This window comes from Vanellus vanellus (genome assembly GCF_965231255.1).
Source record: "Vanellus vanellus genome assembly, chromosome: 4".
In the NCBI taxonomy this organism is placed as follows: Eukaryota; Metazoa; Chordata; class Aves; order Charadriiformes; family Charadriidae; genus Vanellus; species Vanellus vanellus.
The window spans coordinates 2,423,772-2,437,562 of NC_138909.1; the positions used below are offsets into that span (position 1 = coordinate 2,423,772).

The 13,791-nt window shown below is 47.9% G+C and overlaps 1 protein-coding gene across 1 annotated transcript in view; it reads left to right on the forward strand.

The window, feature by feature from the left end:
• The window catches only part of SHROOM3 (shroom family member 3), a gene marked incomplete at its 5' end in the record, with an annotated part of 152,824 nt that overhangs the window by 116,180 nt on the left and 22,853 nt on the right, over nucleotides 1–13,791 (forward strand). The window contains one exon of the mRNA XM_082482778.1: nucleotides 3,923–4,051. Within this exon, the coding sequence (XP_082338904.1) occupies nucleotides 3,923–4,051 (129 nt within the window). The remainder of the gene's footprint in view (nucleotides 1–3,922; nucleotides 4,052–13,791) is intronic.

Below are 13,791 nucleotides of genomic sequence, written 5' to 3' on the forward strand. Positions count from 1 at the left end.
GCAGAAAAGGAAAGATTTCGGAGGCAGCTGCCGGCCTCAGGTGGGAGGTAAAGGAGTTTTAAATAGACTGCACTAGGTTTCCTGTCTCCCCTTTGCGAGCTTTAGAAACAACGCGATAACAAAAAGAACAACTGCAGGCCACTCCTTGCCTGGGATACGTTTTAGCTATGCAATTGTGAGGAGGCACTTTGCAGCATCCTGAAATAAAATGCAGCCCCGACCTTAAAGAGCACCCCAGCGGGCTGGGTGCCGTTGCAGAGAGCCATCGCGCCGTGCCGCCCCGGGGGCAGCTCAGGCTTGAGGAGAACGGTTGCTCTAAGGAGCAGGCGTGAGTGGCGACAGTCAAGACACAAGGTAGGCCCTCAACGTCTTTGCACTAGGGTGGCTGTTTCCACGTTACGCTTGAAGAAGTATCTTTATAAGAGATTAGCACACTACTGGTCGTTAGACTGAGCTGCCGTAGAAAATGATTTAGAAATGTCTTAGAAAATCTTCCAAGATAAGCAGTCAGGTCGCTTGACTGAGTGTGAGGCAGAATGCTGCAAGGGGAGAGAAGGTGCTGGGTTTGTGGGTCCTGTTCGGGGGAGCTCTCCACCTCTGGAGCTGCAGCAGCCCTGATGCCGGCCTCGGCTGTTTTCCCTGCTCAGCCAGCTGTGCGCTCGCTGGAGGCACCCCTGCGTGAGCATCGTCCTCTCTGGCAAAGCACCCGGCGGGGGCCGCTGCTGAAGAGCTGCTCTGCTCCATCCCTGATGTGTGTCTGCTTCACTGGTGGAAGGATCCTCATCTCTTGTGTTCCCCACTGGGCTTGATTAATGGTGTTATTTATAGACTGGCTGATTAGTTTTCAATGTCTTATTGAGCCCGCCGTTCCACACAGAGCCCAGTAATTATAGTTTTTTAAGAGGCTCGGGAAAAAACCCATTGCATTTCCTTCTTACCCCCAAACAACAACCCCGGAGCCCATGCAGACACTAATTACCGTTTCATTGTCTCTGTGAGGTAAACCCCCAAGTTATGCATGCTGGCAAGCACGGGCTGCTCACTGTGCGAGGGGGAACACCCAAGCTGCTTCCCCTCCCGCTGCTTGTGGCTGCCGGTTGTGAGGCTCGGATCTGTGCGGATCCATATGGGAACGCTTGGAAGTGACTTACTGAGGAAGCTCTTCTCACAGCAGAGTTTAGAGTCTGTGTTGTCTCTTGCTTTCTTCACGTGTTTCGAAAACAGGGTGTTTTTTTTTTTTAAAAAAAAAAAAAGACACTAAGCGCTGAAGGGTCACGAGGCTGTGGTGCCCGGGAAGCTGTAGGCTCTTACTCCTTTCTATCAGTTTCTCAGGCTGCTGATGACTTTTTAATGTATTTGGCGCAGGTGCAATTTCCCAGTCCTAAATATTGTTACTGGCTACTTCGGAGATAGCTGACCGGAGAGAAGACGCGAGCAGCTTTACTCACTGCAGTACAGCTATTGTGTAGCCTGGGCGAGCCAAAGGCTGCTATTTAGGAAACGAACTGGGGAGATTACAACTGAGCACTGCTGGAGGTGCGTTAGGAAAGGTCGTTGCTGATCCGAGGCGTCTCCTATGAACATGGCAAAGGTCTTCTTCTACTGTGTCAGTATCTGCTTCCTAACAGGTTGAAACCTCACTCTGAGAACCGTCTCAAAGAAATCGCCTTGACTTTGTAAGTGTTTCGGTGTTGTGATGGGGGTTATAGCACTGTGGCAGCTGGCGGAACTTTAGGACATCCAGATGCCTTTTCCAAAAGGGCTCAGCACCTCTGTTGCCGCTCAAAATCAGCAGGACCCACAGGCAACAGCATTTCTGCAAATAAGGCTGCTGGGCCAGCCCCCAGGAGAGACCCAGCAGTTCTGACTCATGCAAGGGTTACCCCAAATCAATAAGGTAGCCTGGTGCCTGTTCTCCCCTTTAAACTAAGGTCGTGTCACCCCAACACAGTACTTACTGCCTGTGGAGGACCTTCAGGTAAACTGCGTCTTCTCTTCACGGCCCCGTTAGCAAAACTGGGGAGGTGTAGCGGGTGGCAGTTCCCTGTGTGGGAAATGAGGCCTGAGTAGGGAGGTCAGGATTTGCCCCAGAGTTAAGACAAGTGCCTCTGCTGAGATCCTTTCCCCTCTAATGGGATCCTGCCACAACGCTGTCAGTGAGACACCTCATTAGGCTTCAGAGTGATACGCAGCAGCCTCACCACAAATTCGAGCTGTGCTTAAACGCTCCCAGGGGGTTGGTGGGGCCCCGTGTCACAGAAATACAGAAATCTCTCAGGGGCAGTGTTGCAGGGGCAGCAGTGCAGTTCTTTGTGGCTGGGACCGTTTCTCCAGTGTTTCCATACAAAGCTGTAAATAGAGCACTTTGTCCTATAAAAACTATAGCTGTAAATATATTTTGCTTACAAAATTGTATATTTATTTATATATGTAAATTGTTTATGTACAATCTTTTAAACCCTAATCCGTAGCTGGCCGTCTGTCCTTTCTCTATCTTGCAGTGAAATCTCCTCTAAAAATTAGTAATTTTTCATGGTAAACTGGATAAGCAAAGAGAATTGGAGCAGTTAGCGGTATTGGCACGTCACAGGGCTGCCGCAAAGGAGGTTGTGCTCCTGGTATGTATAGCAAGGCTGGTAGAGGAGCAGGGAGGGGGGTCCTTCTAGCGCGACGAGAGGCTTGACATCATCTCAGAGGAGAGGGGTGGCAGAGACAAAGCAGAACGGGATTTGGCACACAGAAAGAAAAGGCAGCTATGGCAGGATTTGGGGTAAAATTTGGATGGAGACAAGCAGGGCGAGCAAAAAGGCCGTTCCGGACCAGTCGCTTTCCCTAATCTAGGTGAAAGTGCTGCTGTGCTTCCCTGCTATATCTCATCCGCAATGTGAGGCTTAACATTCCTGCCTGGCACGTGGGGGCTTGGGGAGGGAGCGTGGGGGAGGACCGAGCCGGACACAAAGACGGCTGGCCTCTCACCGGAATGGCATCCAAGCCATCTCAGCTATCCAAAGCCCCAGATGCCGGCATGTGCGCTCAGCCTGCAGCGCGCTAAGCACACAACAAGAGGCAATTACGGCGCACCTCGGGCCAGGGCCCGCTGCGGGCCGAGGGAGGCGCGGAGGGGGTCCTTTCAAATGTGCTTTTATTCAGCGTGGGGGTTCCTTGAGCAAGCAGAAATTTCAAATCTCTCCAGCGTTTCAGTACTAAAAATGGGAGTGAGGGGGAATACTGCCATCGTTTCAGGCTCTCCTGTGCCTGGGAGAAGGAAGGAGCTCAAGTGCTGGTTACGTGACGTTTGTGTGACTTCCGCATGCGTGTGATGAAGTGGGGTAAATATTTGTTTGCTAACTTTGTGGAAATATAGTGGAGGGGGGGGATAGGCTTCTCTTTCTTGCTCTCACTGTGTGGGCCTTTCTTTTAGCTTTTCTCTTGTGTGTTCAAAGCAGTCCCTGAGCTCTCATAAGGTGGTTTCATGTGGAAAGGGCGTAGCCCACAGTGGAGCCCCCAAACTCCACACTTAGGGATTGAGAGTCCCAAAATGCAGAAGTAGGATAATGAGTTTTGTGCTGTGGGTGCTGCAGCTGATCTCACTCCTGTGTGCTGAGAAGCAGTGCTGCGGTATTGTGCAGCCCCTCCAAAACAGTTGTGAGGGGCACTCGCAGGGGCTGAGCACTGCCTAGGTGTAAAGGACAGCAAAATCTCACTCTTACAGCCTTCCTGGGCAATGACATAGAGAAGAAAAGGGATACGTGTGGCTTTCTGTGACATTGTCTTTGCACTTTTTAAAAACTCGACTGACAGCCCTGAGTTGCCCCCTGGGTCTGTGTATTGCCTTCTTTCCTAAAATCCTTATTAAATGTAGGATACAAGGGCTGAGGTCTTTGTGTGTCGATGTTTACGTGTTCTTGGTTTCTTTTGACAGGGACACACATGCAGCAAAGGGATGCACCGACCTGTCTCCCAACCCGCTCAGTCCAGACTGCGTGACCACTGACTTTCACCCCAGCAAAAGCACCTGGTCGGGAGGAGTTAAATTACGGCTGAAGACCAGGTGAGAATGCGTGTGTCTGTGTCCCTACCTGCCGTGTGTGTTGTGTGGCCGCTGTTCTTGGAGAGAGGCTGGCAAACTCCGCTTCCCTCTTGCGGGAGTGAGGGCAGCAGTAATGCTGGAGTGGAGCAGCATGAATTCCCATCATCTGCAGCGTCAGGCGGTGGAAGAGTTCCAGGGCAGTTTCTTAGCCTCACGCGCACCTTTTCCCAAGGCTTCCTTGCACTCAGCACGGTGCCGGGGAAATGAAGTCACCTTTTGGGCCTTGAGTCAAGAATCAATATTGCTGGATGTCAGTAACATTTACATAGGGCTGGGTGTTAAATAGTTACTGCTTTGGCTGCCGATGTGCCTGAGGGTGACTCACTGAGAAGGAGTCCAGGAAGAGGTGCCCTTTCTCCTCAGAAAAGTTTGTCTGTGGTGGTAAAGGTCATCAGAGATGCTGGACCAAAACATCTCCACAGAAGTGATGTAAACCTGCTGTGGTTTCCCATCTTTAGGTGCGTGGGTTTCCAAAACCACCTGGCTTCTTCCGAGTTTGTGGGTTTCAGTGGGAGTTTGGCATTCATGACAACGCTGCTGAGTGCCTGTCTGCATTTTTAAATGATTAAATGTCTTCAGAAGTCAGTTTCCTGAATTCCTCTAGATCAGCCAGTGTTGTGGCAGAGCCTGATTTCCTTCCATTGTCCATGCAGTTTAGGACCAAATCCTACAGCATTTACTCAGGCAAAGCTTTTGCTGGCTTCAAAAGAGCCTCTTACATCAGTCAGATGGTAATCTGGATGACCTCATAGATTTTTGTGTCTCAGTCTTCTGAGATTTGCACCATGAAGTCAAAGCAGTGACTTTTATTGGCAACATTGCATTCAGGCCAGACCTTGACTTGTCTGAAGTCAGGAAGCTACACTGACTTCCTATAGCTGGAGGAAATGTGGCTCAGTGGCTGTTAGTGAGCAGCTGAGAGGGGAATGCGACACATGAAGTCATGTTCTGATCTTATCAGCGAGGATGCACCTCTGGAGCAAACTCACTGACCAGCTTTTAGCCACTGCAGACAGTTACGGATGCTGACCCTGCACAGCCTGGGTGGCTGCAAAAGGAGGAGGAAGGGCTCAGCTCTTCCACCAGTGTTCATGTGTGCAGTCTCGCCAAATGTGTATTGCTGTCCTCCGGGTGAGGATTTGGACGATAAATTATTTCTCTTTCAGATAGAGCAAATTTTAGAGGCTGAAATCTCCCCTCAAGCTAGTTTTATCAGGGAGAAATCTATCTCTGACTGGAGTGTGGGACTCTGCAGTTGCTGAGGTATGTGACCCACAGCGAATTTGGGAAAGGAGCTCCCATACATCCACCACCTTCCTATAGCAATGAGCTATTCAGCATATGCCCTCTAAATCCCACTTGCCTGTCGATCTAGTAGCAGATCTTCGTAGAAGCTCCACAGTTCAGCATTTCACTTGGATTAATTTGTCTTTGGATGCAGAGCCATTGTTTTGCTTTACTTTTCCAGCAGTGTTGGATGCTGTGTCTCCATATCTCAGTTCGACTCAGGCTGAAGCTTTGGTTAGAAACAGGAAGTTGCTTTAATGTATAAGAATTTGAGTGTGGGAGGGTATTTCAGAGTCAGCAGCCTTTGTTTTGGCTCTAGCACTGGGTGCAATTCCCCTGCTTGTTTACTTTCCCCAGACTCACCCCGGGTGATGAAGGAGACGGGCTGTCAGCAGACCCGATCGGTTTCTGAAATTTGGGGCGATGAATGAATGTCCTCAGTCGAAGGGGAAATCCAGAGCTCAGGACTGGTTTCTCAGGTGTTGCAGTTGAGCATCTATGGAGAGGAGCAGCACAGGACCAGCCTGCGGTTCACCCTCCCGAGTGTACACTCAGTAATTGCTCACTGAAGCCTGCCTCGTTTCCTCCGCTGCGCAAATTAAACCAGGCCAGGGTGGTATTGCCAGCCAGTGCAGCCCCCTTACTACAGCTCTACCCGTCGGCAAAGGGCAGTCCGAGATGAGAAGGAGGGAAGAATTAGCTCTAGAAATCCAGATGCAGGGGTGCCGTTCACCAAAAAAAATGTTTATTACCGAAGTGATTTAAAGTTTCCCTAAGGGAGAGGACAGATTCATTAGCCGTTCTGTGGCTTGGGTTGTGTTAGATCACTGCAGATTTGCTGTTTCCCTCACCCTACTGGTGTAAGTCCCAGTGATGGCCACCTAGCCCACCCGCTCCCTGCAGGAACAGTGGGAAGGTGAATTCCCAGGTAGGAGTAAATCACTAGGTCATGTGACTAGCTAAATGTTTAGACTCCCCTTGGTACCCTTTGCTTTTTTTTTCCTTGCAGTACCTCAGCAAGCAGTTTGTTTGTGAACAGATCCCCCCCCCTACACACACAAATGTATGTATATGTGTACGTACATTCAGCGCATGCACCCTAAAGGACCTTCTTCCCTCCCATTTATCATTTCTACATTTGCACTTTGGTGTTGAGTTTATTAGTGTTGCCTGTGATTTGTAGCCCTGTAACTCAGAGGAGAACCCAGCTACTGTCTGAAACGCTTGCCCTGAAAATCCCCTTGGTTACCTGCCGTGACTCATTGTCCACTTTACATTTGGATAATCAGGCTCACAGGGCAGTGTTTCTGCTGCCAGCCACCGAGTTCCTCCTAAGCACCAAACAAGACTAGGAAAACACATTCCTTCCATTGTTTCTAAGTCTCTCCTGTTGCAAGTTGCTGTGCGTTTGATATCAGGGTACCAAAGAATCTAAGCTATGCTTGTTTTCCTGTCTTTTTAACTAATTTAGTGACTGGAGAAGAATGAGCAAAAATTATTTGAATTAAGCCCGTTGAGCCAATTCATCAGTACAGATAAATCAATGCAGTTCTGTGACTTCTGCAAAGGCACGGGCAGGGGAAGCCACTGTAGGGTCTGGCTGCTGAGATTTTCTGCCTGTGCTCTGAGAGGTGACATGAATGCCCTGAGAAGACAAGAAATAATAGGGTCCTTCTCAAAGACTGTAAGTTAGTTAGCTGTCTCTTTTCCATGTCTGTTCTTTCTTCCTTTTTTTTTTTTCAGCAAAGGAAACAGAGTAAAATTGTAGCAAGAAGAGGGAAGTTGCAGAGAGTCTTTAATCCAGCACTCACCAGCTCTGCATTGTAGCCTACACAGGCTCTAAGTACCAGGCAGGAGCCTGTTTTGGCTTCCACGTGTCTAAGCCGCAGTCCTGCATGAACAGCGCAGATGGACTATCCTGGAGGGAAGTACTTTCTCAAAACAGAGATCTGAAATACTCTTTATTTTGCAACTTAAATCATACTTACCGTGTTGCTTGGTAATGCTTTCTTTAAAAGTGGGACAGTATCCTTGAATCCAGCAATCAACAAGAATGAAGCTTGTATACATCACCTCTCCCACTAATAACCAAAGTCTGTCATCTGGTTAGCATCAGGGCATGTCAGTGGGACCCTTTCTTTGTGGAGGGCAAAGTCAATCTAAGTATGGCCTGTCAGACGTATGCTTGGGCAAAGGCAGAACGACGCGGCAGCGCCCGGCGCGGTTCCTAGCACGGCACTCTGCGGTAGGCCCCTTGGCTGATTCCGCGTAAGTCACTTCACCTCTTGAGGCCTTTGTTTCCTTTTCTGGAAAACGGATAAATGCCTCTTTCTTGGATAAGACAACCTGGGGGTTACCAAAGAAATGTGATAACGCAGAGGTGTGATGTGCAAGACCAATAATCATTAATTACAATGTTTGACTGTTCCTGAGTTCAACTAAGGAGCGACCGTTGCTCACAGCTGCCATCGCCTCTGAGTGATCCCAGCACTTCCTTCTGCAGCCTGGGGCAGAGAGCATTTCTTTCAAGAAAAGCCATCTTTGCTCTCCTGCAAACTGGCAAATTTTGCTGCAGCACTTGAGGCTTTCACATCATTCTCAGCGTATTCTCAGCGATCCACACCTTGTCCCTTACCAGAGGCATCACGATAAACATTGCTGTGTCCTTGGCCATTTCCGTGCACAAAATAATCTTTCTGCACCGTTTTTCCCTGCCTGCTTTTGGTGCCAGGGAGAGAAGAAGAGGAAGGGAGACGGGCTGTTTCCTGCATGTGGAGTTGAGAAGAATGGTAGAAAAAATCCATATGTACATTCACGTACGTGTTTGTCATCTCTGCTTTCACACAGGGCTTTGCTTTCCAGTGGTATGGTGGGGAGTTTTTCCTGAAGAGCTGGTGATGGTAATGGTAGGAAATCTGAGCAGAAGCCTCTGTTTGTCTGCTTCCTCTCCCCAGAGAGACCTCAGGGAGCTCGGTACCTGTCTCCCAGTTCTGACGTGGCACTCAGGGCCTGGTCTGATGCAACCCAGACATCCCAAGTGACGCTTGTCAAAGGGAAAAAACAAATAGCATCTGACATGTCAACTGGAAACAACATGCAGACATGACATCTGCCCATGCCACTGCGAAAGGGGCTGGAGGGAGAAATGAGGCCAGACTGGTCTGGGGTAGAGCCCTGAACTCAGCTGGGGTATTTTTCTCAAGTTTTGGGTTGGGTTTTTTTTTTTTTTTTTTTTTTTTTCTGTTTGTTTGTTTAAGACCGAGACTGCTAAAACCTGTGCGGTACTCCGAAGAAATTCCCTGGCTGGGGAGTTGTGCTCTAGAAGTTGCAGAGATTAACATCCTGTGGGGAAAAAAGGTTCTGTACTGGTATGAGAATATTCACACATTTCACCTGAGTGTTCTGAAGTGAGGGGGTTTTCAGTGTGTTTTTTACTTAGAGAAAGTTTTAATCTGAGCATAAAGCAGGGAGCGGGGGCTGACTCTCCTTTTCCTTTATAGTTGAGGAGACACTCTTGCCCAAGATTCATGAGATGAAATACTATTTCATATACTTCAGGTCTTTCTAACAAGTTCTCCTTCTTTTTAGTCAAAATTGTGAAGGGGCAGAGTTCACTACAGATCTCTCCTGCCCCAGAATTTACCAGAAGGGCTCTGTGAGCCTAAAAGGACAGATTCAGTGAAAGACACATCAAGCTGATGCCATTATGGTCCGACTTCTTTCTAATTGGCCTCGTCTGTTATGCTTATTTTTAGAACCATGACTGAACCTTAATTAAGAGCGACATTGCTTTGAGTAGATTGTGGCCTCGCTCTGTCGAAATCCTAATAGGCTTCGGAGTGCTTTAGTTTTTCCTTCATCTCCTGCTTAATAGCTAGGCATAGGGACTGCAGCAGCGCGTTAGGATGTCTGTAGAACCTATTCTTGTTATGCTAGCGCTCCTTTCAGATGTGGCCATCTTGGAGACAGGGCCACAGCAGTGAAAGTTCAGATTGTTGTTTATGCTTTATCTTTATGCAGGTACACAGTCGCCCTGGGAGGGTACACACAAATCGCTATGATCAGAGTCTCTCCGTGTAGAAACAGCCTACTGCACCGTGCAGCGGGGTACGTCTCAGGATGTCCTACCTCTGCCACTTATTTTTTGTTAGTTTAGAAATATCACTGACTTGAAATCTTCCCCACTGCAAGGATGAGGTGGTAGGGATGGGCAGCTGCCTTCTTGGCTTCCTCTCTTGAGATTCGGTGCCTGGGATTGGATCCGAGGGACACAAGCTTTGCACTTGCATCCAAATCTTTCTTCTTTTCTACAGGAGGAGGGTCTCCACTGCAGGGCCCCTGTCCCTTTCCACCTCCCCAAATGAACAGGCCAGGCCATGGCTATCCCCTCCAGCTCCAACAACCTCCCACACAACCACCTGGGCCCTTCAGGTGTTGGGGGAAAGCACATCCACAGGGACTGCGGTTGTCTGTGATGGCTCAGAGTGACCCTTTTGGCCTTAGGTCTCTTCTCTATTTCTTCCCATCTGTCTTGGGCACATTAACACCAGCAGCTGGTCAAAACCATCCCTGCAGGTCACGGAGAACGTGTCCCAGTGACTACTGCTCCTGCCTGGATCAGCAGATGGATTCTGCTCCTTGGGGAGAGATGCTTTTCTTAAAAGGTTTTACTGTCTTTATCTTCAATGTTCCCCGTCTCTGCTGAGGAGGTTTTTGAAGCTTGCTGGGACAGAGACAAAATGAGCACAAGGTCAGTGGTAGAGGAATTGTTCACAAATGGTCTGTATTCAGCCATCTTGGATGTGTTTGCCAGCCATGACACTGATGAAAACTTAACTCCCTGCAAGCTCTGGGGGTGTGTTGCAGTAGGAATAGATCAATTTATTGGGGCATTGATGATTCCAAGTTGCTAATTGGTCAGCCGCAACATCTCCTGCCTGGCTTTCACTCCATAGCTTTCTAAGAGGCTGAGTTACATACTGTTATTGTCTGCAAGGGTAAAATTGTCTGTCATTCCTAAAAGAACGTGCTTTCCTTGTGCAATCCTTCTCTTCGAGCTTCAGCAGCTTGCTTTGATATTCTCACGCTATGTCTTATCTGCACAGCAAGTACCTCCCGTGATGTGCCCCAGGATCCTGCTCCGTGAAAGACCAGGATGTGGCAGGTGGAGGGAGGGAACTGCTTTCTTCCTGCTTCTCCTCCCAAGGTCTCATAAATTGGGCATAAGAATGCACCTGCAGTTCTTGTTGCGCCAGCAGCGGTCGGTATTGGTGTATTGCTGTGCTCTTTGACCTCAGCCAAAGCGTGCTGCTGGCAAGCGGGAGGCTGCTGTCAGAAACCTGGAGTGAAGGAGTCTGCAGGGTTTATTTGAGCATCTTCTTTTCTTCCAAAGCTGCTCCACTTGGAGGTTTAGGAAAAGGGAAATTTTTCTAAGAAAATGTAGAAAAAAAAAAGAAAAAAGGCAATTTGGAGAGGTTAGGTTGTTTGCTTTGGTTAAAGATGGGCCTTTTTACACAGAAGTATCTGTGCGCTCTTGGAGGACGCTGAGCTGGAGTACATTTGAATTGCAGGTTGTGCTTGCGCTCTGGCATCAGTAAGGAACAGGATGTAAAGAATGGAAATGAGACTGAATACATTGCTCCGGGGGGGGGGGTTAGTTTGTAACCTTGGGAAAAAGAAAAATCAGTCTTTCAGTTATATTGTGAAGAAAGTTCCAGATGGCAGTTCTATAGATGCTGATTCTTTTGTAGAGTTAATGCCAAGGTATCTTTATAAAGTTCCGTTACTGTTTTGCATACAAAGCATAACAGAGATTACAGAGAACATGCTCAGCTCTTCCTAATAAGAGGGAGCTACAGAGCTATTACTGGTAAAGGGCCTCAGAAACGTCAGTGTGGTCTGTCCTCGCAGCCCAGACTGCATCAAGCCTTTGCCAGACTGCGTTAGAGGAGACTGCTAATGTGCCGGTCACGTTTCTGCCTGAAAATGCTGTGACTAGTATAGCAACAAGGAGCACCCAGATAACAGCAGCTGGACAAGATTAAAGACTATTCTTTTCCCTTTGGTTTTGCAGATTACGGTGTGAATTTGGCAGTATCTGGTACGTAATCAGTGTTACAGCTGCCGTGGAGCCTATTTAGATGCCAGCATTGCATCAAGGTCCACTGACTTCTTCGGGTATCTTCGCTCCGAGGCATTTGTCTTGATGCCAACCTGACCTGGATGCCCAAGTTATCTGATCACTGGAGGTGTCTGTGAGGAACCGGGAGTCCCTTTTCCAGCCTTGGCATTTACAACAGAGGGATCACTTTCTCCATTATCTGAAGTGGAGAATTTTTTAGTAATAATATTGTGCAGACGGTTTCGCAAGTATGGTACAGGTGCAGCCCTTGAGGAACTAGTATAAAGGATAGGCGATGAGGTCGTTTTCTTTTTGTTGTTGTTTTTGTTATTATTATTACAGTTCTGCATTTTGAAACCCTACAGCCTCCTGGAACAAAGTGTCAGCTGTTGCTCCTGGTTTTGTTCAAGGCAACTGAGCTACACGCAATTTATACCAGTTAGAGATCTAATGATTTATTTGTCTTCACTCAAGTCAGGAATTAGCTGCTGCATTTGCAAGTTTTATCACTCAGCCAGTTTGTCGGGGATGAATCAGGATCTGACGTCGTGGGCTTTACAAAAACAGTTCTGCCCCACTTGCCAAAAGGAGTTTAATCTTGCACTGGTTTTTATTGCTTCCTGGAAGTTGTACTCTTCAGTAAAGCGAGTGTAACCAAAAGGTGTTGCAAAATTGGCAGGTTAACCGTGTTCAGCTCCCCCTCCATCTTTAACAGGAGATTGCTGTTCTCCTGTAGACACTGTGGTGCTCACTGTCGTATTGCACTCCAGTTCCAGTCCTTTTCCTCAATTAGGCAATAACAATTATAAAGTAAGCTTAAGGAAGTAGGGTGAAGCAAGGTGCTATTTTCAGGTGTTACAGAAGGCTGAAGCTAGGAAATTCTTGGCGTTCCCTGAACACCCACACACAGGCACTGGCAGCATCGGCTGTGCCTTTCTTTTGCAACCTCCGAGCTCTGTCTCAAGGAGAGCCTTTTGGACTGGATCAGGCACCTCATTCTCTACCTTTCGGTGCATGCGTGCGCCCAGAGACCCTCCATACTTCCATCCTGCCGCCTCCTTGGAGATCCCTGCCGGAGTCTGCAACATGAGCTGGAGATCATGTGTACCGCAGCGCTTCCTCTCTTGGCTTAAGCTTGGCTAAGATTCGGTTACCCTTAATCCACATTTCCAGGATCAGGTAGGTGTGGAAACAATGCAAGGTTATCCTGCACTGAGCTGGTACGGCATGTCTTCTGACTTAAATTCACAGCTTTGCTGTCCACGTGTTGTATTATTACAAGGATATCGACCGAAAGGGTTTAAAATACCTGTGGCTCCCTTGCAGCTTTTTACTCATCAAATCAAGGGATAACGTGCTTTGCTTGTGATCACTCAGCGTGCTTTCCCAAGCAAAAAAACTATGCTGGGGGCTTGTACTACTCGAAAGTACAAAGAGAGAGTCTTTAAATCTCTGCAATGGAAAAGGCAAGAATGTGGGTTATTCTTGATAACCAGTTTTGTCAACTTCCCATCCGACACTGTTCAGCTTCCTTGTTTCTCTGGGCAAGGAGCTTAACAAAAGAGCTCTGTTTTAAACACACCTACACATGTAATGGTAAAACAGTGCTTGGTTCAGCTCGCCCTCTGTAAACCTCCAGTTCAGCTTTCCTTAAGACAATCCTGTCACAATGTTAAAAGGAAAAGAATGTCCCCTTTTCTTTCTTCTTTTAGCTGATGATGAGAGAATGACCAGTGTTTCTGAAATCTGTATGGAAAACCTAATAGTGAAATGGTTCTACCTCTCACTTTCCACCGATGCTTTTCCATGTCATACAACATGCCAATATTAACTTGTGCTAGCAAGTGAAGGGTCTGACCCTAACAATCATTTTTTACTTTGTGCATTTTCCTGTATTGTTTCTTTGCACAATCTTACGCAGTACTAGGAAAGTCCTTTCTCGGTGTCTGGTTTACATCTGTTGAGTGCGTTTTAGTCTATTTACTGACTTATTCAGGACATGCTGTACTGTGAAATTCTCAGTGAGACAAAGACTTTAAAGATGCGTCATATCCTCCTCTTGCATTTATGCTTTATAGGTAGTCGAGGTGGTCCTGCAGGCTGTCACATTTGGGACTTCAGTGGTACACAGGTCCAGTGCTGCTCCTCTTTCTCACAGGAAGAGTTAGAAACTGCGGAGATGAGTGCTAGCACAGGGGGAGAGATCCCCCATGGAGAGCAGAGGGAGGATTAAGGACAAGCCCAAAAGCTGGGGCGAAGGAGTCTGTGCAGCATGTTCAGGGTACTTGATCTC